This window comes from Madurella fahalii, assembly GCF_045866475.1.
Source record: "Madurella fahalii IFM 68171 DNA, scaffold_4, whole genome shotgun sequence".
Classification (NCBI taxonomy): domain Eukaryota; kingdom Fungi; phylum Ascomycota; class Sordariomycetes; order Sordariales; genus Madurella; species Madurella fahalii.
In genome coordinates, this window is record NW_027263974.1 from 2,866,310 (window position 1) to 2,889,904 (window position 23,595).

Here is a 23,595-nt window from a genome sequence, read left to right on the forward strand (position 1 = left end):
CAATTGATGGAGGGCGGTAGAGGAGCGTAATGTAGAAATCAAACTTTCCTGTTAGCGATATGGACTGTTGGTGCAATCCCTGACTTTGTGGAGGAGTCTTTCGGGAGTTCGAGTGCCGTCGATGAAGCGACAGAAATAGATACCTGAGGAAACAATGCTTTTGACCGTCACCTTCGTAGTAGCACAATGCATTGGGCTTTACAACCTTTCCGGCTATGACAGCAGGTATAAGCCTGTATCCCTCGTACTCGGCTTCAGCAATTTCAGACATGCTCTTCAGGTTCAACCAAGGAGGCAGCTATATTGGAAAGAACCCTCGATCGAGACCAAACCGGGTCAGATAAATTCCTTTGAGGTAGTTTTCACTGCGACCTTGATTCTTACACCAGCGGACCACTTATGATACCCTAACTTATCAGTTTTGTGATTGCACTGCGAAAGCATTTTGAAACGGAATGTCGCTGGTTATATCTTTCTTCGTACCAGTGCTTATGCAGGCCAGATTGTCAGCATCCTCGACTGAAGAGCTGAACTTGGAGGAGTCGAAAGTACTAACTTGCCAGAACAACAGGACCTAGAGAGATTCTATCAAGCCCTCGTTGTGGCAACAGCGTGTTATTCGAATTCGACGTGATGCATCCTGAGGGCTGATTTGGAAAGCAGTGATGAAGAATTGTGCGAATCAAGACGATAAGACATAACTCGCGAGGGATAAGGTACATTGGCCGCCTGCACTCCCTGTCTCGCCTAAGTTGTTTTCACGCTTCGTACGCAGTCTGGTTCCGGCGCGCGTTTGATACGGCACAGCAGAATTCAACAACGGAAACCAGGGCAGTTGGGTGCCATATTGCCGTATTTCAATGCCTGTCAGTCATAACTTGAACAGCCGATGGCGACGCGTTGCTTCTAACTGTTGAGTTCTCAGATCCTTCGGGCACGGCACTATCAGACCGCCGGACACTGTGCTACAATGACAGTGCTGTGCAACAACCATGAAGATGTACGCGGTCCTTTTGGGCTGCGGTTTATCTATGCCTCTCCCTAGCTACTCGTCGATATCATCTTGTCCATGGCCTAAGTGGAGGCTCTATCAAACTTGGAGGAAGAGGGGTGATCCTCGAAGCATCTGGCCGCAACTCTGGTCGCTGGCAGAACCCGGCTTCAAGAATGCCAAGCTACGACTTGGATTGGGCGGGTTCTAAGCCGAGTATCCTGGATATCCATACGTTTGGGCAGAATCTCCTGGAAGAAATGGGAGATTTCCCTTATCTCAGAGGATATGGAGAGGTGGGCCCGTCAACTTGGAACAGAAGGGTTGCTGGCAGTCATGGGATGTAAACAATTGCGCCCGATTATTATGGTTGGCCATCTATATACCGCATCAGCGTGATATTCTCAGCACGATATCAAGCTAACCGGCACCAGTCCTAGTTATGAAGAGTATAGGTAAGAATCAATCAAGCAATTGCGTAAACCGCAAAACTTCCTCCGTATTTAAACAGACCGGATGAAACCCACCAGAGAGCTGAAAGGTCATACGAATGGATCGACTCGCGGGACGGCGTCCGCAGCTGGAGTGAATTCGCTATTAGATATCCTATCCCAGAGACTACAGCGACAAGGAGAAACGATGTCGCCAATTTTTTTTTTTTTTTTTTTTTTTTTTTTTTTGGTCTATGTCAATCCCGACGTAGGCAAAACGATTCTAGCCTCACACGTTCATATCCCGTGTTTAGGAGGCCCAGCTTAGAGTGTTGAACTGCGACGCCCGAGACCGAGAGGGATCACTACACCCAGCGTTTATTCATACCTGATTATTAGTACCTGTCGAGAGATTCTTTTGTGTCTCCTGTCAAGGCGGGGGACGGAGATGCTGTGTTTACAGAACATGTGAAGCCAGTTTGTATAAAGAACGGGATGCGGTTTCGGGAGACTAAAAATGTTTGCGTGAGCTGCGGCTCGGGGTTGTTAGTATTTTCCACTGGCAACCAGCTGAACAGAACTCAATCCTATGTGTATTCAGCCTTTCTATACCATACCCTGAAGTTTCAACTTCATGTTGAGTTAAGAGAACGAATAAAAACCCTTCGGAACTGGTTGCCCCGTCTTCCAAAACAAGATCTAATCAACCGATTCATGCCAAACTAGCATATGTATCAGGTGTGGTGCCGTAAATGGTGCCGCTATGTACTCTAATCTACCAAGTGTTCCCATCAAACGCCTTCAGAGTATGTGGATTATATGCGTGTATATCACCTCCGGTCCCCGGTCGCCGCGGAGCCACCTGAAGAACCGCGTTATCTGTAGTGTCAAATGCAAACGCCTCAATCCTGTCTGCCAGACCGAAAAGCAGCCTGCTATGCAACCAATGAGGAAAATCAATCGAGGAGATGCCGCGAACCCCGCTCTACAACCAAGCCAAAATGGAGCCGCCACCGGATAAGCCCTACCGTGAGGAACAAAGACCATCCGGCAGAGCACACTTCCCCTTTAATTCCAGTTAGGAAACTGGCATGCTGGACACCCTCTTATCACTCCAGGATGCCCTCCATGTTCCAGTCACCGTTCTGCGCCCGCTTGAGCACTTCCCAGCCCTTCGCCGTCAGCGAGGGCTTACCGGCTTTGTCTGTAGCCTGCTCGAAGAAGACCGGCTTCCACGTCTCACCCTTTCTCTCACGCTCGCGCGCCTTCTCTCTCTGCGCCTCCTCGAGCTCTTGCTTCACTGTTGTGGCGCGCGAGTACTGTTTTGCCAGGATGGCCTTGGTAACTTCTCGCCAGAGCTGCAGGGACTCGTTTGGAAGCTGCTTCTCGGGGGGTGGCAGCACCTTGGGCGCCACTGAGAGCGGTGCAATGTCAATGATGGTGATTTGTTCTTCCGGAGGGTGCGAGTTCTGCAGTTTGTGTTAGCGTTTTCTCCTTCCCTCTCTTAGCGTCAAGCGTCGTCTGCTCACCAGGGACATCGGACCCAGCGTGAACACGATCTTCTCCTTCCACGCCCCCCCAAGCCGCACGACAATGTCTTCATCGGGAACGTCGCTGATCCGCTGCTTGTCATCGTTATCCGGGTCATAGCGGAAGATGATGCCTTCCATCTTGTTCGTCGTCCGCCCAAGCCAACCATCGTCGTAGTAATTCAGGATAGCCTTGAGCTTAGTCTCCGGGCAGGTGATGTAAGCTACATCGCCAACGGTGACGCTCAGGGCGCCCCTGAGGAGGCCGCCGAGGTGCGCAGCAGGGTGCTTCAACTGATACGTCTCATGATTGCGCCGCTCCACGGTAATGAAAATGCCCAGGTTGTGCTCTCCCGGCATCACTTTGATCGACGTTCCGGTGAACTTCGCTGTGATCTGGTCGAAGCCCTTGGCATGTAGGCCCTTTTCTGGACAGCTGACGTAGAAAGCGCTGACGGGTGGGTGATGTGATGTTTGCTCCGTCAGGTATGATACGCGGACAGGCTTGGTCGGGTTGGCGATCGACTGCGGTACAGACACGCTGGATGCGGTGCGAGGGTCGCTAGAACCTATCCCGGTAGGTTCCGATGGCTTCACAGACGTGACACTAGACGCGCTGCTACCAGGCAGGCTACCTCTTTCCCTGAGCGCCCTGGTATCGATCCTCGGAGCATCATCTTCGGTCTCCCAGTTGCACTGGCCATGGTAATGCCATCAGTAAGTTTCCATATGCCCCCAGATATCCTGGGCCATGGCGTGGTGTCGGCCAACCTACCCGAAAGAACTCGCCCAAGCACGAGTTGTAGGGTTTGCAGGGCTTCCCTTTGGCATATTTCAGGTCCTTTGTAAACCAAAAACGCAGCACTTCCAGCATGCGGTCGATGGGGTCGTCTGCGGTTCCGATAGCGACAAAGGCATTTGGGGAGTCGAGGTAGTTCCAGTATTCGAGGTTGGGGGTCGGCTCAAGGAGTTGCGAGGGGAGCGAGAAGCGTACTGAAGCGAGATCAGTGACTCCAATAAACCTGAAAAAAAGATCGTCCTTGTTAGCGCGAGAACGCACAGGGTCTACCGTGATACAACGTGAGAGAAAATAAAGGGTTGGCGTGCACAAACGGAGCGGGTAGCCACCGGCATCCCTCGCTCCTCGGGCCATCACCGCCCTTCCACAGGGAGCAGAGCAGATCCACAACGACAGGCAACACAGTTCGCGGGCGGGTTTCTGCGCTCACTTTCTCAAGACGGAAATCAACGTCTTTAGTTTTGATCCTTCGTTCTGATGTTCCTCAACGGGTGCAGCTTCCGCCGAGGTTGGCGTCTCCGCTGGGGCCGTCGAAGATGAAGAGAATGCCCACATGGTTCGCGCCACCAACTTTTCCTCCACGCAGCGCGCTGCGAGACAAAGGACGGCACGTCGGCGGATATTGCTGGAACGTCGTGCAGAAGTCAGTGTTGTTCGAATCAGAGTGCCTTTGCTGAGGCAGATGGAGACGAGACAAGGTTTAGAATCAAGGTTCTTAGGTTGGGGGAGAGTCCACAGCTAATGTGTCGCCGGCGTTAGCGTCTTGGAGATGGGCCGAGGCGCCACTGCACTGCACTGATAAGACGCAGCTGACGACTGATAAGGGGTGATAGAGGGGCTTCGAAACGCCCCACCAAGCAGGAGCTCTGTAACCCCCAGCTCTGTGACACGCTCGATGCAAAGGGACTGGTGCGCCTTGCTGGAGGAGAGAAAAGAGGATGTGATTGAAAAGGGAGATAGAGCGACGGCAAGAAAGAGGAACGAGTGAAAAAAATGAGAGAAGACCCCGACGTCTGCCCGGCGTCTACGTTGCCTTCTAGAGGGAGAAGAGGCAGGATGGTCAGCAGCAACAGAATTTCAACGAATCAGAAGCCAATCATTCGCCCACGAGCACCGTTTAGGGCATTCGACCAATTCATCGGCGTCCAAATGATACGGAATCTTCAATACCGGTGCCCCTGCCCTAGGTCAACAGATCTCACGACATCTTCCGATCTGGTTCTGGCCAATGACCCGGGAACCCGGTGCCACGGGGTCTTAGTGCCAAATCCACCGCTGTGCAAAACCACCAACAGTGAAGAGGTGACTGACCAAAACATACATCGGATCGCTGGTCAACTGTCATACTGATTGAAGGGAATGCAAAACCCGAGGTGCCCTGTAGCTGAGACTGTCTCGCGGCTTGTGCCCATCTGTACGCCCATTGACCCCTCTGCAGGGACCCGGACTGCCCGGACAGGGTGTGTCTTGGGGTATTCATATTTCATTTTGTCCTTCGAATGCTCCGTTGCAGTCATGGGGGCTTAGAGCGCTTTCATTCAATTCCAATGTGCGCGGGTCGGTTCGCTTACCCTATTTCTTAGGTCGGTATTATGAGTCTAGGATTCTCGGGCGAGTGAGCACCGAGGGACTAGCCGACAGCCTTCTTGCTTCGAGTAGATGTGTAAACACCAACACAATTTAGCTTAACGGATGTGTGAAATCTGTGGTAGTCCTGGCCACGGATGCAACCGGACCACGTCAGCATCTCGACTACGTCAGCTTTTGAGCTGATATCTGAACGGCGTTTATCGTATCAGCAGCACACATGAGGACTACCTTCGCTTACGAGGCTGAATCTACTACCACCTCAGCCGAACATATCACCTCCACACCCGCCTAAACACGGCATAGTTACATCCACTCCCTACCCGGGTCGGCAGCGACACCTTTATTCAAGCCCCTCAGCCGGCCGGATGGATAGCGAGGTAGAACCGAGAAGGGGGCGGCCGGAGCGCCGAATACGAGTTCTACCGTCCCGGGGGCGGCGATCGGCGAGCACGACACTTTCATTCAGCAAAGAGGGGACCACCCAAGAAGGACCCCTTTTGCGACCGCTCCGCCGATCGCCAGTGATCCGGTGCCATGCGACACGCAGGGACGCAGGGGCCCGGTCTCGGGGAATATATTTCGAAAGAAAGCTACAGTATCCCCGTTGCTGATCCCCCAAAAATAAAACGATGTCTTCGTGGCAAGAAAGCCTTCTTTTCGCGGAGCCATACAATGCTGAATGGAGAACGTAACTAAGGGAAGGCTGGAATAGGCAATAGATCTGGACATGACGCGCAAGCTTGGGTGACGTGATCGGCAAGCTGAGATGCAACGGCGTGAGGAACTGCATATTCTTCCAGAGTAGGAGACGAATGTTACTTCCACAAAACCACCAAGATCATACTTTGGTGAGTCGGACAATAGTGTACACACCTTGATCCTGGGAGAGCTGAAAAGCTCTCTTCCACTTTGCCTTACCATTTTTGTCAAGGTAGTTTTGACCCGTCTCGAACCAGCCGTGGTCTCCCCCGAACTGCTTCCCCGAAATTGGCTACATCCACCCGAACAGCAAGCAGTTACGGCACGATGGAACCTCCAGACCTTGCCTTACCTTATGTAAGTCATGACACCGATGGTATGTAGGGAGGCGAGCTTCCAAAATCTGCGCTCGGAATGTAACGCTGCCCTGCCTGCCCGCCTGCTTGCCGACCGATGCCAGCAATAATCTCGACCGGGGGGATCGATGGGGGGGGGGGAAGGAGTTCCATATGAGTGCTACCCTTTTGCAATCCAATTATGACAGGGGCCTAGACGGCTTCATTAACTACACCGAGCATAAAGACCCTCTGCGATATAGCACAGGGGCAGGCATCACACACACAACAGCAGCCGCAAACTGACGGTCTTCTGAGGTAGGACAAGAGGACAAAAGAAAACTTGCAGTCGGGGGCAAACCAGTAACCGCAGGGGGAAGAGAAGCGGCTGGCATTGTATTGGACACTTACTGTAACTGCGGAATTCTCCAGCCAGTCCGATTGCGCCGGCTGGGTCAGGATGTCGCCCGCGCCCGGCCCAACGGCGAGCGGATCCGCCTCGGTGGTAGTGCCGAAAGAGGGAATCGGAACCCTATCCGGCAGTTCTGATCTGGGAGGGAAGCGATCATCTTGTGTTTTCCTATTCGTCATTTTTGGCCCTGTATGTATCGCCCCAACCCAACTGTACACAAAAAAGATCCAATTTCCTCATCGCACCCCCTCCCGCGGCGAGACATGGAAATGCTGGCGGAGATGGTGGCTTTTGGGAATAGTGTAGTGGTGTTAGAGTGGAGATGGGGCGTGCAAAGAGCGCAGGGGGTTGTATTGCTGGTCGGGGTCCGTGCCTTGCACTGCACGTAATTTTGACAAGATCACAATGACGTCATAAGTAGGGGGCTTTTTTGCTTCTTGGGGGCATGGGAGCGGGGGCATTGTGTGCTTATCCGCGATGGGGTTATCTGCACTGAGACAGCCGCTTAGCGGCTCGCTAATGCTATTCATACCCTGTCTATGCACAGACCCCCAGCACAACACAGGCAAAAAGCCGCAGCCGCACGCTGTTGCTCCGCGTGGGTGTTGCTGAGATGGGAATTTGTCAACAATTCCATCTCTGGTCGCGTCGGTCGAGAATGACGTAGCCGCTGCAGCCAGGCACCCCTTGACCGACGAATCGCAGACGACCTTTCCACGGCAGGCACCGCCCCTTTGGCCGTGGGAGGCATCAGATGATGGTTGGCGTTTTTGAAGCTTTCTTATTCGGCGGGGCGATAGCTTTGCGGGGGAGCGGTGAAGCGGGTGAAATGTGCGTCTCATTGGGGGCGCACAAAGCTGCTCTTGCTGAATTGAAGACGGCTCATGCATCCGTTTCAAAAACTGAAAGCTGTACAATTGGTTCGCTCATGCATGCGACGGCTTGATGGGGTATGCCACGTAGCAGTACCTTTTACTGCGCAAACCCAAGCATGAGCGCTCCCCGGAAACCGTCCTTCATTCCGTGTCTCGTGGTCAACGGCAGGCGCGTGGCGGCGCGACCGGCGGCGGGAAATTGACAAGGAGTATTACGCTTGAAACAATGACGTCATCTGGACCGGAGAAGGCTGGGAATGGCGCCCAAACCGTCATTGCACTAGTGAAATTTGGAAATACGCCTTTCCGGGGCTTGTAGTAATTATCGTGCACGCGGGAGTATTATCGACTGAGTAACTGTAACGAAGGATCGTGAAGAGTGCAGGATGTGGAGGCGCACCTGGGAAGAGCCACGCATCCTGCGAGGTAGAAAGATTAAGGGTCTGGCGCAAAGGAGGCATGCTGATTATTTCCCTCTGTGGTAGTAATAAGCGGTTGTTTGTCGAGGCCGCCCGAGATCGTTGAGGGACACCGTTAAAAATTGAAGATCAAACCCAAATCTGTACCAGACTGTGGCGCATTTGCACACGGCCACGTCTTCTACTATTTCACTGAAACGTCCCCCATCGCAAATTTTGGGCTGTTGTTCGCGCCTGGTGAAAGAGGGTCAGGGCTGAAGTTGCGGTGCTGTCGAGGGGAGAAAAAGCCTCGAACGTCAGCGGCGCTTTCTGCTTAGTGAATAATATGGAGGTGCCGACCCAATGTCGGCAGTTCCTGAGCCTTCTGGAGCGTCTGCCGCACGGGAATCCTCTGCCAACTGGGCAACTCCTGCAGGCCATTCGCCTAGCCAAAAATCGGCTCTCTGCCCATTATGCAATCAGCTCCAAACCGCGTTGAGTACGGCTAACCATCAGCCTTACGCGCGGAGGGTATTAGCATCTGCAGGCAAACCCAGCTGCCATATAAAGGGCTGGTGACACGGCGTATACAAAGAGGCAGAGTATTTACGTTTTCATCAACCGCTGGCAGATCCAGCTTCAGGATGCTTCCAGAAATACTGGGGCTTTGGGAGCCCGAAAGCAGGCGAGATCGGCGTAGGTAAGCTCCATCCCGACGACGGGGCGGTCACGGATAATGGGTAAGAGGTAAATGGGTAATGGGGGGCTCAGGGGTATGCCGTGCCGAGCATTTCTGCCATCGGGCTTGGGCCCAAATGTCGCTGGGGAACAGTTCATCGGAACCTCAGATATCGGCTTATCGGCAACGCCAAGGAGATGGAGAATTTCGAGCATGCCAACATTTTGCGCTACCCAGCAGAACCATTTCGGATTCTGAAGACAGCAAGGCTTCTCGATAGCGCGAAGCAAACCCCAAGGGCAAGTCCCTGTAATGACGTCATAACTACGGCTGTTCGGATAGCGCTTTCGTGTGGATGCAGATCCCTGCAGCGCTATCCTCGGTTGGGAACAGGAAGCCGTTGACGTCCCGGAAGAACCCATAGGCTGGTCAGCCTCTCAGTCGTGCTTCAAGCCAAAAAGTGCGCTGAGAGAGGTGCTCTGTAGTGCGGGGAGCTGTCGTCACAACTAGTGTACAAGACTCGCCGAGCTTCCGAGTCGAGCTCGCAATTTATCACATTCTGTTATCGGGGTTGCAGCCAGCTGACGCTGAGCGGTATGAATGGGCAGCGTGCAGGCATGTCCTGCAGGGATCTCCTTGCCATTTTCGTGCAACACATGCTGATGATAGACCAAACCCGCCGTGTGGGTTGTAGTGGACTCTTTTTGTTGCGGCTGCATCGAACTCTGGAAGGTAACGGTCGGCGGCTCGTGGCGAAATCGGTCCAGCCACAACCGGCCACAGGGCTTCCAGTCAGAACCTACACCCCTGCTGTCCAGACTTCTTTTTGCCATAGCAGTGGTGATTGGGCGGTGAAGTTTCTTCACGGGATAGCGTGCGCCGGGACGGGCTTCCTCATAGCGATACACGTCTTTGAGGCGAAACGGCGGAACACAGCCACCTCACGTTTCTCGGCGCCGTGCCTGGATAAAAGTACCGATACTTTATCCGAAGTGCATCTCCTTGATTGCATATCTTAACAGAGAGTCTTATGAAGGCGCCACGGGACACTGAACAATGTGATTCATCAACACGTCGGACACCGCCGGAAAAAGTAACTGCTAAACGACAGCCCGCCAGGGGATGGCTACCTGGGCAGTGGCTCTCTGTCCAGACTGCACAATATCACTGTCCACGTCTTACCTCGCTATAGTTTTATATGCGTTAAGCTCCGTGTTGCAAAGATATGAGGTCCGACCCATAAGCCTATATGTCTGTTAAGTGCGAGTCTAGAACGAACTGGAAACCGCTCGCTCGATGGTGCCGCGTTGCGCTTACCTCGCTGATTCGTTCTATGTGGGGCACGGACTTCTGTACATCTCCTCATTTCCACCCAATTAGCGAGATGGGCTTTAAAACACAGCACATTTGCTAATCCTTGATGGTTAAGGCTCAATGGCGAGATCCAATACGCCATGCATTGGGCCGGGTTGCGAGGTGATTGGACATGCACATACCGGGTCTAAGGAGCACTTGCCGCGGAGAGAACCCCGCAATTCTCATGCCGCTGCTGAATTGCAAAGCATCCCATTTCGATCCCAACCTCTGGGTTGGGAAGGCATCTGGGAGTCAGGTATGCAAGGCATGCACTCTCCAGCCAGACCGACCCAGCGTACAGTGACACCTCTTCCCGTCCTCCTCCCCTTCTTCCCTCCCACGTCTTCATCTCTTTGCTTCCGTTCAAACACAGCAGACCTTGCGGTGGCAACTTGACTGTGTGTACTGTACGTAACCTTGCTTCGTAGCTTAACCATGTCCGCCGCTGGCAGTTCTTCGTACCGCTGACCTAGTGCAGCAAAGCAAAGATTTCCCGCAACCAGAACCGCCTCTCGGCCCGTTGTGGTCCCCCCTCCCTCTCCTCCCCCCTTGTTCCCGGTACTGTCCTGTACGTCCCTTATTAAGGGAAGGTCCACAGGTACCTCGACATCCAAACAATCTTTCCATACACCCCATCCCGTCAGCGAAGAAGCGAGTCACAATTCTCCGCCCTGGGCCGTCCACAGTCCACAGCGGTCCCTCCACACCGAGTTCACAGGGTCCCGTTGCACTTCGATCGCAACCAAAGTATGTACTCTCTTCCCATCTCTCCACTCTCGCTCAGCTTCTCCTCCGATGTTTCTTCTCCACCCTCCGCACACAGATCTGTGCTTGTGTTTAATTGACAGTGGGGAGTGCATTAGCGGCTGCGCGTTGTTACGGTATATACAAGCCCGACCGCATCTTCTCCCATGCAGCGGCGAGACTTAATCCCCCCGTACTCCTAGCAGCAAACCCGCTGGCGCCTTTGCTATCATTCTCTCTTTTGACCTTCTGCCGACCCTCGTTTCATCGTTTTAAACGCGCATTCGCTTTCTGACGCACCTACAACGGCGTTAAAACCCACAACCACAGACCGTCGCGTTGGGTGCTTCTGATGAGAGCTGTGCGCGCCTCGGACGAAATATAAGTCGAGTGTGCTTCCCCCGCTGCCGGCCCCATCCACGAGCCCGCCGATAGATCCTGATCTAAAGCTTTCGCGACAACTTCGGGACAACACGTCCGTGTCGCACTCATGTTCCGCCAACGGTGAGTCTTGTGTGTGGTTGATTCCTGTCAAAAGTACCAGGGCGAGCTGGAATTCGTCGCTACCTGCTCCCGGAGTCGAGGGCGAGCGCCTGCTGACTATTGAGTGCCCGTGCAGAACAAGTTCGCAGAAGCCCGGGGACGACCTGTTGGCCAATTTCAGACAACAGTTCCCTGAAGTGGCCACAGCCAGCACATCTGCCTCGGCGACAGCCCCGACGAGAACTGTCACCACCGGCCATGCTGACATCCCAGTCTCCGGACAGGAAAGGTGCGTATCTCTCTTTCTCTCCTGCCGCAATACTTCCTGCGTCCGGCACCCTTCGGCTATTAGTGGAGACGAATGGTTTGGTGAATAGAGTCGTGGTGGCCGCTAAACTAACATATATTTATCGAGCACAGGCCGCAAAATATTGGTCATGAAGCCTTCCGGGACCAAGATCCCACACCTCGGGCGTCGAATGACCCCTGGCGGTTTACACCGTCGTTATTAGACCCAGGCTCGTTTTCGTTTGCCAACTTCGCGAACCAGCCGCCGGGTTACTATACCCCTACCCCTGGGGGAACAAACACACTGTACCATCCCCAGGCCGGTGACCTTCACACGCCCACGCTAGGTCTTGGCATGGGTCTCGGGACGCCGCTGTCGATGCCGACCTCAGAAGGCGCCCTGCACTCTGGAGCGGCAACGATGGACATGACTGGCTTTCATCACGGCTTTCCTCCACAGCAGTTTCACCAGCAATTCAACCCATTTATTCAGCCCCCGCCAGCCCAGCCGTCGTTTGCCCCGTCGTCGTTTATGCACCAAGATACGGGCTACGAGACAATGGACCAGGACGGGTCACCAATGGATTCCGACCAGGCAGACGAACGGATGGGCTCCATCGACGGCAACTTCCAGGCCCAGTCCCCCATGGTGGCTTTTCAGGCAAGACAGTTCGGGATGCCAATGTCTGTGACCCTCCCCGCATCGGCAGAAAAGTTCCGCTTTCATACCGCGCTCAACGCGCCGACTGCCATGATCAAGCACGCCGATGAGATTCCCGTAACATACCTCAACAAGGGCCAGGCCTACTCGCTTTCTATCGTCGATACCGCTCCCACGATTCCCATTACCCCGGGAACGCGTTTCCGGACGTTCGTACGCGTGTCGTTCGAGGATGAGCAGCAGCGACAAAAGCCAGGAGTGTGCTGGAGCCTGTGGAAGGAAGGCCGTGGCACCAACGAAGCCCACCAGCGAGGAGGGAAGCTGCAGGCGGTCGAGTATGTCGAAGCAGGGCAGCCGGCAGAAGGAGATGACAAGAGAACGCGCGTCGAGTTGGAGACTTCGTCGTTCGACGGTTTCTCAGTAATATGGACGCCGGGTGTTAACGGCGCCGTCGAGTGCAACATCGCAGTCCGCTTCAACTTCCTTTCCACCGATTTCAGCCATTCCAAGGGCGTTAAGGGCATCCCTGTCCGGCTTTGTGCGAAAACGCACCCGCTGCCGGCAGATTCATCGCCGCCTGCGGACTTGAACAGCGCGGCCGAAATCTGCTACTGCAAGGTCAAGCTGTTCCGAGACCACGGCGCCGAGCGAAAGCTTTCCAATGACGTCGCCCACGTCCGCAAGACAATTGACAAGCTGAAGCAGCAAATTGCTCAAGCGGAGAGCGGAATGAAAGACTTTGGTAAGAGGAAGCGAGCGGGCGGGTCGCAGCTGAAGGGGCAAAATGGGCAACGACCGGGGAAAATCCAGAAGCACAAGCGCACCTGGTCAATGTCGTCTGCCAGTTCGGCCGGTGGAGGCCCGCGAGTTCCCCTTGAGGAAGACCTCCATTACAAACTCCAGACTCTACAAGACATGTTTACTAGCACCAGGCCTGTGAGCGTGCTCTACCTGCGCGGCGACGAGCTGGACGATCCGGACCTACATCCCGTCTCCCTCCCTGGAGAGTCGCTCGACCTGACCAAGGTGGAATCCCGCGAGAGCAATGCCTGGCGCAGCGAACGAAGCTCGATCGCGGGATCATCTCTCGTCTCCCCGTCGCCTAGCTCCCTTTCGCTCCACTCTCAGGTTTCAATGGGCGGGTCGAAGCCCCAATGGCAAGACTACCAGGACCCCACATCCCGGCAGGGAGCCGACCAGCCTACCAAGGTCAGACAGGTCGACGAGGCGGGGAATCTCACCGGCTGGATCGAGGCGCTGGGCGTCGATTCGACGTATCGGCCGCCCCCGGAACGGTCGCCAAAACCCGTTGCTTGCTTCTACGTCGCGCGGCGGACAGCATCATCTGACCAGGTCGAGCTTCACCGGGCCATATATCTCATGCAGAGGAACCTAAGGGAATTTGTTAAGCGGCTTGGGGCCAAGTGGGGATTCGACCCGGGAAGGGTCGCCCGGACGGTGCACGTGCTTCATTCCCGTGGCTTGGAAGTAGAGATGGATGATGATGTGATCCGGGAGTTGCCTGAGGGGCTGGATATGACGCTTGAGATTTTCGAAGTCGGGAGTCCGGGGCCCGGAGGGTTGAAGCGGGAGTGGGAGATGGCAGTCGATGCGCCCGGGGAGTCGGATATGCCGTCACCAACTAGTAACTCGTTGAGCACGTATGAGTTGCGGTTGAGGTATTGAGCAGGGGGCGAGGTCTTCTATTGTTTGAATGGATTGATGAATGAATATTGGATGCGACCTAGAAAAGGGGCAGATGGGGATAGGGACGGATGGTTTGTTTGGCTTTTTTTTTTTTTTTTTTTTTTCTCCTTTTTCACCATTTCTGAGGGCTTCGCGCATCCCAAACCGCACAAATCATGTTGCTGGAGAGGCTTTGTGCGCTTTTTGGCGTTGAGAACGATGGCTTCGCTTCGCTTCTGAGATACCAAGTCCCTCGAGGGGCAGAGTTTTGTGATCCTTTTCTTCGGTTTTCTTCGATTCGTGCGGCCTTATATTAGATGGATGGCTTCCAATCGATCTGTACTCTTGGTGGGACTCTACTCGGTCTAGGTATCTATTTCTTGTAGGAGGGAGAGTTTATCTTTGTTGCGCATATTTTGGACATCTTCTCTTCTTTGGACCCTTATTTTGACAATACCACTTTTATCATTCCATGATCTTCAACGGTATTCATTAGGAGGTAGGATTTATCGGATAGGAAATGGGCATAGTCGATTGTGTATGGATTAGATGCGATGAGTTAAGTCCGGTATGACGCGGGAAGACAAGCAAATGGATGTTTTTGTTTTTCGGATTATTCGTTTGCCTGATGAGCTTGCTTCATACCCCGTTCATGCAATGCCTACAATGATCCGTCTTGCAATATCGTGGGTGTGCACGTCCTAGGTCCGGGCCCCTTCAAACGGTAGCCTCGCCAAACAACGAGTCATCACAGAGCGGGTTCCATGCTGACCATCCCGGACAGAAGGCTCGCGGTTGTCCGTCGAGATGGTAGCGTGGCTGTGCAGGAGGGCGTCATCTCGCGTAGCCTCCACGGTTGTTTCAGTGGATGTCGGCCATATGCCAGTCACGTCGAACCGGACCTTCTGCTCCGTGGGACCCATGTCCGTTTTTGTTTGAGCCAGGCGCTTAGGTGCAAGGCGTTTCTGCTAAGCTTGAACACCGGACCGTGCTGTTCCCGACGCGTGGCTCAAGCACCGGACGGTCCTGTCCAAGCTTGTTGGTGATGCATGTGATTAGATGGTGCACGATGGCGTGTAAATTTCTAAGCACGAATAAAAGAAGGTGAAACGGGATGGATCATACAAATGGAAGAAAGCTGTCTTAACAGAGCGATTACATGATTCTCCTCATCTCCAGCCGCTGGAAGAGCGACGGGTGGAGAGTTCCCCGTATAGGAACTCGTCCGTCCTTACATTTCCCTTTCTTCTCTTCAATCCATCCGATCACGAGTAGTAAGGAGTAGGCTAAAATGTCCCAAAACAACCCTCAGTGTTGCCCGACAGCTGACATTTCGTTCCAGTCCGACCACGCAAAAGCGACTGAGCGGTCTCGCGCTGATCGACGCACAATGCGCACTTTCTAGTATGTGCATAGAGGCTTATGTATGGGGGTGCACGTGGCCTAGTGTGGAATCCGGCAGTCACAGTCAAGTTCTCGGACAAGCAAACCGGATGATGTACCCCTTGCCGAGCGCGGTAGACAACCCCTGGGATTGCTTAGAGCGGGAGGGCTACACGGCCGCAAGTCCTTCCTCCACGATACAATACAAACTTGCCGAATTCTCCCGCAAATACGTCCCAAGACAGACCCCCAGTGGTGCCATGCGTTGCGTGGGGGATTCGCCATCGCTCGCCGACACCATGGTCAGGTCCGGAGTTTGGGACAACGTTGCCTCTCCATTGGTCGTCTTGGAGCTTGGATGCGACCTGAGATGACGCTTTGCGGTACTTGTTGCGCAAGAAACCGTGGCGCGTCCGTCCGAAGCAACAGGTCATGCAAGGACGACATTTGCCGCTCGATACTGCGGCGCGACGGCCGTACCTGGCCTGGTGTTATCCAGACGTTATGTCGGAGCGCGCATGGTCCGGCGATCCCTTCGGGCAACGTTGATGGGACCCTTGAATGCGCACGCGGGGCTCTGCAAAAGGAGCGTGAGGCCGAGAACCGCCAACCAGGTCCAACAAACGTTCCAGAGGGCGAGCCCGTGCAGGATGCACGCAGAGCACCTGCGCTACCACTCCCACCGCAGGCGGGCCGCAGCTACACCATCGCCTTTCCTCCATTCCCCTGGCCGTACTACTGTGTACTCGGTCTGGCCACAGAGCTCTCCCCCACCGACGCTCATGGCCTGCCCTACAGACACCGCCTCGCCAGTTTCACGACGACAATCCCATGCTCTCTCAGGTCGTCGTGAAAGAGAGCAGCATCGTGGCGGCCCGGCAGACGACCCCTGCCGGTGGGAGCACCAACGCCGGCAGCCGTGAGTGACCGAGTGTGACAACGCACTAACGAGGGTTTCCCGCTGCCACGGAATCCAATGTCTCACGTTATCTTCCGTTCTACAGCCACGCCCCCTCATATCTCTACGGAAGTCTTCCAGATCGGGGCATGCAGATGTCGATCACTAGGTCCCAAGACGCGGCGAGCCCGTCCTTGGTGGGGGGCAAATATGTCACGCGTCTGGAATGGGAGATAGTCATGAGGGAGGATGTGAAAGGCGGCGGGTTTCATCAAGTCACCACATCTCGCTTCAGCTTTGTTGATGTAAACGGACATGTGGCGAGCTCGACAAGGCCGAGTTCCGGATTACAGCAATCCGAGCTTCGCGAAGGCTCTTGGAAGATTTACGCGAGCGCCGCGCACCACATTAGAACACACAAATATCAACATTTGACGAAATAATCAGCCAAATAAACCCACTCAAGGTACCCCTATGGATGGACTTTTCCAAAGACCTGTTGTGGCACAAAACGCCCCTAGCCCCTTTGCCACTTGCCACAAACCACAAGCCACAAAACATTACGACTGCCTCTCTCCTTTCTACGCTCCCTGTAGCAGTATTAAAGTTTGCCGGGGCGTTCAGTCCAATAGCATCACATGGACCCTCGGTCACAGGACCAGGGAGACTCAACATTAGATGAGGGGAGGCGCTGCCTCACGATAAACAGCAGGGATGTCTGCAGAAGCACCGATTTGGCTCGACGGAGCACATGTACCGGTACACCGCCGGCCTAACGCACTCTTCCAACGAAGATCGGCGAGGGGACTTGCTGTTTTGGAAAGGAAGGAAGTAGGGTACCAGCGGGAGGGTGGGGAGGGAGCAGCCCGGCACTCGTTCGGGCGGGTACGGACGCACGAGGGATCAGCAGAGGGTTCGATCGGCGTGAAGTGGTGGGCAGAAGGAAGATCGGATGGATGGCATTTTGAAAATAGCATCTCAAGGGTCTATGGGAAAGCCCGGAATGGGTGCTACATCTGCCTTACCATTTCCCAGTCTCGCCCGGTATCGCGAAAACAAATTGGATGTGGCAGGGCCAGGTATGATCGCTCCATCCCTTGTGCGAGACGTGTTCAGGGGTGCTCAACCATGTCAGGGGTAAAACCCACGACGAACACAAACCGCTTTCCGAAACACTTATTGACGGGAGATTCGAGTGTACAAGATAGGCAAATTGAAAGAAGGGGAAGGAAAGAAACATGCAGGCCAAAAATGGAGAACATGGCCATGAGCAGATAATTCAAGACGGAACGCAAGAAAGTGGGAGGAGTCTGCGTAGTCCGATTGCAATAGCACATTGCGCCATTTCGCGGTCGACTCCTGCCAACAGCAGAAGCATAGCCGATTGACGAGCGGCTTTACACAGTTCCGGCGGGAGCGGGATCACGGCATTCATGGAAGAGAATTTCCACGAGATATTTTTCAAGACAGGGAAAGGGGCGAGTTACTTCCCGAAGTAGGCGAAGGATCGACATGACGCCGGATACAAACCGACGTCATCACCACCCTGCAGGCCGGCACATGCACACCCAACTTTCCAACGGGACTTGCGGGGTGGGAAGATAAAGAATGAAGATGCCTCAAGTCTGATGGCCATCGCCAAGGTTTCCCATACTCGTAGTAGTCCATCAACACCATAAAGACCGATCACCAAACATCACGCAGGGCAACACATATGCAAATTTACCAAGGGCGATAGAGCGAAACTTATCCGATTCCATAATCTACAGCGAAAGAAACCTCCGAGTCAGGAGTTAGATGGGGATCATCATCCCAATTATTGCGAGAATAGAGTATCTCGAAAGAAGACGCCATTAGACCGAGGGGGTATCACCGCCGCCGAGAGCCTGTTCCGCCCATCTATCCGTCCATCCGACGTGAAAAATAAAAAACGCCAAATATCAGAAGACCAACCGAAGAGACTCCAACCCGAAGTTACCGTTTCCCATATCAGAGGGCGGAGAGGAAATGCAATCATCGAGCGCTGCCCGCCAGTGTGCCGTTAGGTAGGGTGTCGCCATGCCATGCGACGATGGGTTTGATGTAAGTTGGCCTTTCCGGACTGCGCATCGGGGATCTACTCCGGTGGACAAGAACCCGAGTTAGGGAAAGCGAGCCGGTGAGTAAGTGCTGAAGGGCATTTTTTTTTTCTGGAGGGCGAGGCAGATACTTTGGCGGTGCGGCGTCGATGGTGCCGGAGAGGGAGAGTACAGAAAGGAGAGGCCCACAACGTCGTCATGCCGGAAGGGTAAGATGTGCTAGCCGTGTGCCACGATGCCGTGATAGGTAAGTGCTCCTCTTGGACAGCCACGATCAGGAGATCAGATATCCCCTTTGACGAAGGGGCGATGGGTGAAAGCGTGTCCAATAATATGGAGGATTGGGCATGCGTGGAGGCGAAACGAGAGTAGTGCGGCGTTTGAGGACGGTTGATGCAAGGAAAAACAGATCTGAAAGCAAAGAAAGAAGACCGAGAATTGAGAGGAGAGTCGTTATCATCGAGTCGTCATCATAAAGTCGTCGCTTCATTAGACGGCCTCAGGAGAGCTCGTGAAGAAGAGAGAGAAGAAGCCAACATAGTGGTATCGTACCGTTCAGTCCGTGTTGCAAGTGTCAGAGAACACGGCGATGAAGCCCGTAACCTCGTGACGTCATGACTTCGTGCTGTAGGCCGTCGCGGCAAGAGACTTTGTCCCTCATGTCGAACCGACGAGCTCAAGAAAAGTGAAGGACCAACTCTACTTCTTGGTCTCATCGCCGCGCGGGTAAGAAGCCGCATGGTAAAGCGCCTCAGGAGAAGGAGACTTGAACTTGCAGTCAGCCAACAACTCCTGGTTGCCCTTGGTGTCAGCTCGCAGGATGCCGAAGCCAAAGCCCGTCCGCATGCCGAGGTACTGCTTGCCGCTGACGAGCTGCCAAACCATCCAATACACATCCTCCAGGCACGGATCGACCGGCTCACGCCAGACGGGCAAAGCCTCGCCAAAGTAACGCGGCACCGACTGGTTGGACCAGTCAAACTCGATCGGCATGGCGCGATTGACTTGGGACTTAGGCATGCCCTGGTACTTGCCCAACTTGGCCCCCTTGTTGCGGTACGCGCGCTTGTGGCCATCCCGCCAGGCGATGCGCTCCTCAATAGGCGGAACGACCCATCCGCCTTGACCAAGAAGGGTGCCGTTGCGGTCTGGAGCGGCCGGACCGGTAAAGACGTTGGTGACATGGCCAGGGTCGGGGATGGCTACGACACGGACGACATAGATGAACGACTTGGACTTGCGCTCCAAGAAATCCTGGTCGAGGTCAAAAGCGAAGATGCTGTGCAGCTCGTCGGCCTTGTTCGCGATGGCTTGCTTGATGGCTTGGGCTTGAGTTCCGAGAACGGGATCGTCGCGGCCTCCGGGAGGGGAGATATGTGTCGGAGCCGGCTGGATGTAGGGGTTGTTGGAGTTGTCGAAGAACACAGTGCTCTCTTCCTCGACGTAGGACGATCCGGAATGCTCAGGCTCGTTGGCAACTCCATGTTGCGAAGGAGAGCCGATCGAATTGAAGCTGTCAGTCTGGGGGAGCGGTTGGCTGCGCGGGATGCCAGTGCGGGCGGAGCTAAGGCCAGCAGGTGAAAAGTTGGGAGAACCAAGAGCGAGGTGTCCAATGGAAGGGAGGCGGGGAGACGAAGCGCCGGCTGTTGCAGGCTCTTGATAGTTGATGTCGATGCCGGATCCGTGGGAAGCAGCATCGTTGCCCTCGTCGTCGGCAACGGCCCTTCCCTTGCCCTTGTCGGCAGATGACTTGGACGACTGGAGAGAAGGAGGCGCGGCAGCGAACCCGCCCCCCTCGGCGACGGCGCCGAAGCCCGACTCACCCGGGATGCCAAGGCCGCGCGCTGCCATCAGCGCAGGAATCGCCTGTCGGTGGAAAGGTGGGAAGACGATGGGGTCCACTCCTTTGACTTTGTCGTCGTGAAGGGACAACCAGGCATATTGCGAGTGTATGCCGCACTTTTCTTGGAGCTCGTTATCGGCTCCAGAGATCCGCTTGACTTGGATCTCGAGGAAGAACTGGCGCTCGCTGTGCGAGTTTTTCAGCCAGTCTCCGAAAAACATGGATTTGTTCCACTGCGGAGGGAAGATGTTAGCGTTGTGTTTTTCAAGTTACAGATCGAAACCCGGGCATCAGGCGGAGAATAATGGGAATGCCGAGGGCCCGCAAAGAAAAAAAAAAAAAACCTCGAGAGGCGCAAAAAGAACAACAAAGGGACAAGAAGAGGAAAAAAAAAAAAGGCAAAAAGGAACTGAGGCGGAAAAAAATAATATGATAATAACAAAATAGAATTGGGAAAGCCCACGCCCAGAAGCAAACCCAGAAGTTGACAAAACAGAGAAAAGCAGAAAAGGGCGAAAATGTAGTAAAGTACTTACTGCTTCCTTCTGGTCGAGATGCTGGACGCCATGGACGTACCGCATCACGATCTCGGCCACGCTATTGCGCAGCACGCGGTCCTCCCGGCTCACACCGTCACCGGGGTCGCCACCCCCAGTGACAGGATCGCTCGGGTTTCCCGCAATCCTAAGCGCGGAATGACCAGTGTCAGCGATGCGAATTTTTGGCTGACCGCTCGGTACCACTTACCAGTCGAGGTGAAGAATCTTGCGATTCTTCGTCTTCTCGTAGTCCAGGATGTCCTGGACTTTGGCCTTCATCAAGGCCACCATCTGGATATGGTGGTGGCCGCAGAGGTACGCGTTGGTGACCTCCATGATTTTCCGGGTGCTTGACTCGCTCGACGTCTCGGAAACCGTCGAGGAGGAGGGGGAGGTGGAAGGAATGGGCGACCGGGGAGAGTCGCGCGGCGGAGGGAAAGGGAAGATGCCGTGAACGGCAACTGGTGATGGAGGCGGGGGAGGAGGGAGACGGTCGCCGTCCTCCTCGGTCTGGGTGGCTAATTTGAAGAAAAAAGTCAGCTTCTTGTCGTTGCTTTGCGATCGCGAGGGGAAGGAAGAAAAGAGAAGTTCGCTGGAGGGTCAGAGAGAAATTATAGGCTCGCGGGGAAGCACGCCGGTCTACGCAGATTGCTGCGCTGCGCGTTACTGGCCGGCTTGAAAGTTCAAAATTCGCCGATGCGAATCGTCACGGAGTTGCCGGGCAAGGCTCGCAGTTCGATCCATGCTCACACCGGGCGATCCAAGCCGGATCCAGATCTTCGCTGGCGCTCACTGGACCAAGATAACGATGACGGTGAGGGCTGCCCAGGCAAAGGTTCACATTACAGCCAGAGAAAGGAGGGTGCCCCACTCTCACTTGTTGTTGTAGCCCTGCCCTGGACTAGCACACGTCTGCCGGTTCTTTCATCTTTGATCCGTTAAGTGAACTTGTGAAATAAAGCCGCTGCGATTCCGCTCTTGTGATAGCCATCCCCACGTGCCGGGTGTGCCATCGTTGATGCCTGCCTTGGACATATCATGGACTCACCGATTCCCTCGCCGGCTTCGAGTGCCTGCCAAAGCAGGTCCTCGAAGTCGGACCGGAGATCCCGACCCTCACGAGCACCTCGGTGTTCGTCGATCATCTTCTGTAAGCAACGCGTCAGCAGAGTCTTGGAAACTTCGATGACTGGGAAAGCGAGCATTGGGCAAATGGTGGGTTAGACGACAAGACATGGTAAAAAGGTCGTGTCAAGCAACGGAAAACGAGCTGTCAGGATATCAAATGGCCGTGTCATAAGATGGAAAGAGGATCATCAGATGGGACTGGGCAAATGCTGACCTCGCGATCTCGAGAGATCAGTCGGTCGCATGTGCGATTTCGCACCAGCGGGGGAGGAATCTGCCCTCGACTCGGCGATAATGTCCGCGCGAAGCAATGGGACTAAGACGGTGAAGAAGAGATGGACTTACATCGCTGCTGATGACTTTTCTGATAAAAATGACGAGAAACCCGCGGAGAGAGAGCGACGAGACAACGATTGTGATGGCGGTTTTGTGGAAAAGAGGGAGGAAGATCGAAAACTTGAATGGGCTGGGAATATACTCCTATGGGCGCCCGGGCCATCCGATAGCAATCCAGTTATCGCGATAACTTCATTATACTCTCTTATCTTGCACAGCGAGTGTTGCCTGAGGGTCGTGTGACCTTCGTCTGATGTCCGTGAGCAGATGTCCTCGTTGCTGTTTACACGCTACACCTTGTTAAGAGCCCAAAAACAAAGCGTCTTAGCTCTATAATCCCCAAGGAGACCACATATACTGAACAGCAGACTTCCTTTACCAGGTATATAGGTTCTGAATTACAATGGATCATCCAAGGTTCTGTTATCCCATTGAATCTGACAATCTTGTCTTGTCTGTTAAACACTCTGAGTTATGCTTGGTTTACTCCCAATGCCATGAATAACTACTTTGGCATGTCACATTCAAGAGACCATTCCAGAGAATTTTACTTCGAACGGTAAGTGCATTAAAACAAGCTCAAACTCGAGGATAACTCCCTATGGAGATTATCATGTTGAACTGTGAGCTAATCCCGAGAGAAGGAAACCAATGGAACCGAGGTGAAACTTTGGAACAAATATAAACCAAACGTGGCTAGATAGATTGGAATTATGAGATCTTGATGTTAGGATAGGCGCTAGCAATCTAATCACCAACGGACGTAGGGAGGAAAAAAAAAATAACGCGGGAGCAGGGACAATCAAGGGGATGCAGTTGATCGAACACCGAAATGGGTACTAGGTCTTAAACATGCTCTTAGACGAGGGATCTTTTGATCTACTAGAACCAGAGAACCAGCCTAGGTGCTTACCGCAAAACCCAAATAGACAAAGACAGACATCAGTTAAAACTGAAGTAAAAGCTAAATCAGCTGGGGGGAAATCCGGTGAGAGGTTTTTATTGGTAGTTTTTGTTATTTCTCTATGGACTTCAAATGATCTATAGCAGCATGGCAGCGACGGTCTCGACGGGGAATTCTCTGAGGTTGATGGTGGCAGTGATGGTGATGTTGCTGCGATGGACTCTTGCGTATTGATGTTGGACGTTGAATGCGGCTGAACAGGGCTGAGAGAACAGGAGCTGGGCGAGCCTTGGCTGTTGGGAGATCCGCGCCTTTGCGCCCTGAAAAACCCCACAGCGGCTTCTTCCGGTTAGCATGCCCCCACTGCTCCCCATTTCTTTTTTACGTGTTTCAGCCCAACCCCTGGCGGACTACACTGAGGGGCAATATAGCGGAGATGTCTTAGGTGAGGTAAGGTGGGTTGAACCACGCCACGGCAAGTTTGCCAACTCGTGCCGCTTCATAGCACAACTGCTTAGGTTGTAGGGACA

General features: G+C 54.0%; 3 protein-coding genes across 3 annotated transcripts; 1 reads left to right on the top strand and 2 right to left on the bottom strand.

Annotated features, from left to right (window-relative positions):
* Window positions 1–2,531: 2,531 nt before the first annotated feature.
* On the bottom strand, window positions 2,532–4,305 carry MFIFM68171_07822 (uncharacterized protein; the record flags this gene model as incomplete). Its single annotated transcript, XM_071063242.1, has 4 exons — window positions 2,532–2,891; window positions 2,952–3,647; window positions 3,727–3,973; window positions 4,181–4,305. 4 exons carry the CDS (start codon window positions 4,303–4,305, stop codon window positions 2,532–2,534), a joined length of 1,428 nt encoding a protein of 475 aa, XP_070919343.1.
* A 7,023-nt stretch (window positions 4,306–11,328) lies between these two features.
* On the top strand, window positions 11,329–13,956 carry MFIFM68171_07823 (uncharacterized protein; the record flags this gene model as incomplete). The annotated part of the gene is made up of 3 exons (XM_071063243.1): window positions 11,329–11,342; window positions 11,458–11,610; window positions 11,742–13,956. 3 exons carry the CDS (start codon window positions 11,329–11,331, stop codon window positions 13,954–13,956), a joined length of 2,382 nt encoding a protein of 793 aa, XP_070919344.1.
* Window positions 13,957–19,014: 5,058 nt separating this feature from the next.
* Window positions 19,015–21,033, bottom strand: MFIFM68171_07824 (uncharacterized protein; the record flags this gene model as incomplete). Its single annotated transcript, XM_071063244.1, has 3 exons — window positions 19,015–20,391; window positions 20,695–20,842; window positions 20,906–21,033. 3 exons carry the CDS (start codon window positions 21,031–21,033, stop codon window positions 19,015–19,017), a joined length of 1,653 nt encoding a protein of 550 aa, XP_070919345.1.
* Between the last annotated feature and the right edge of the window lie 2,562 nt (window positions 21,034–23,595).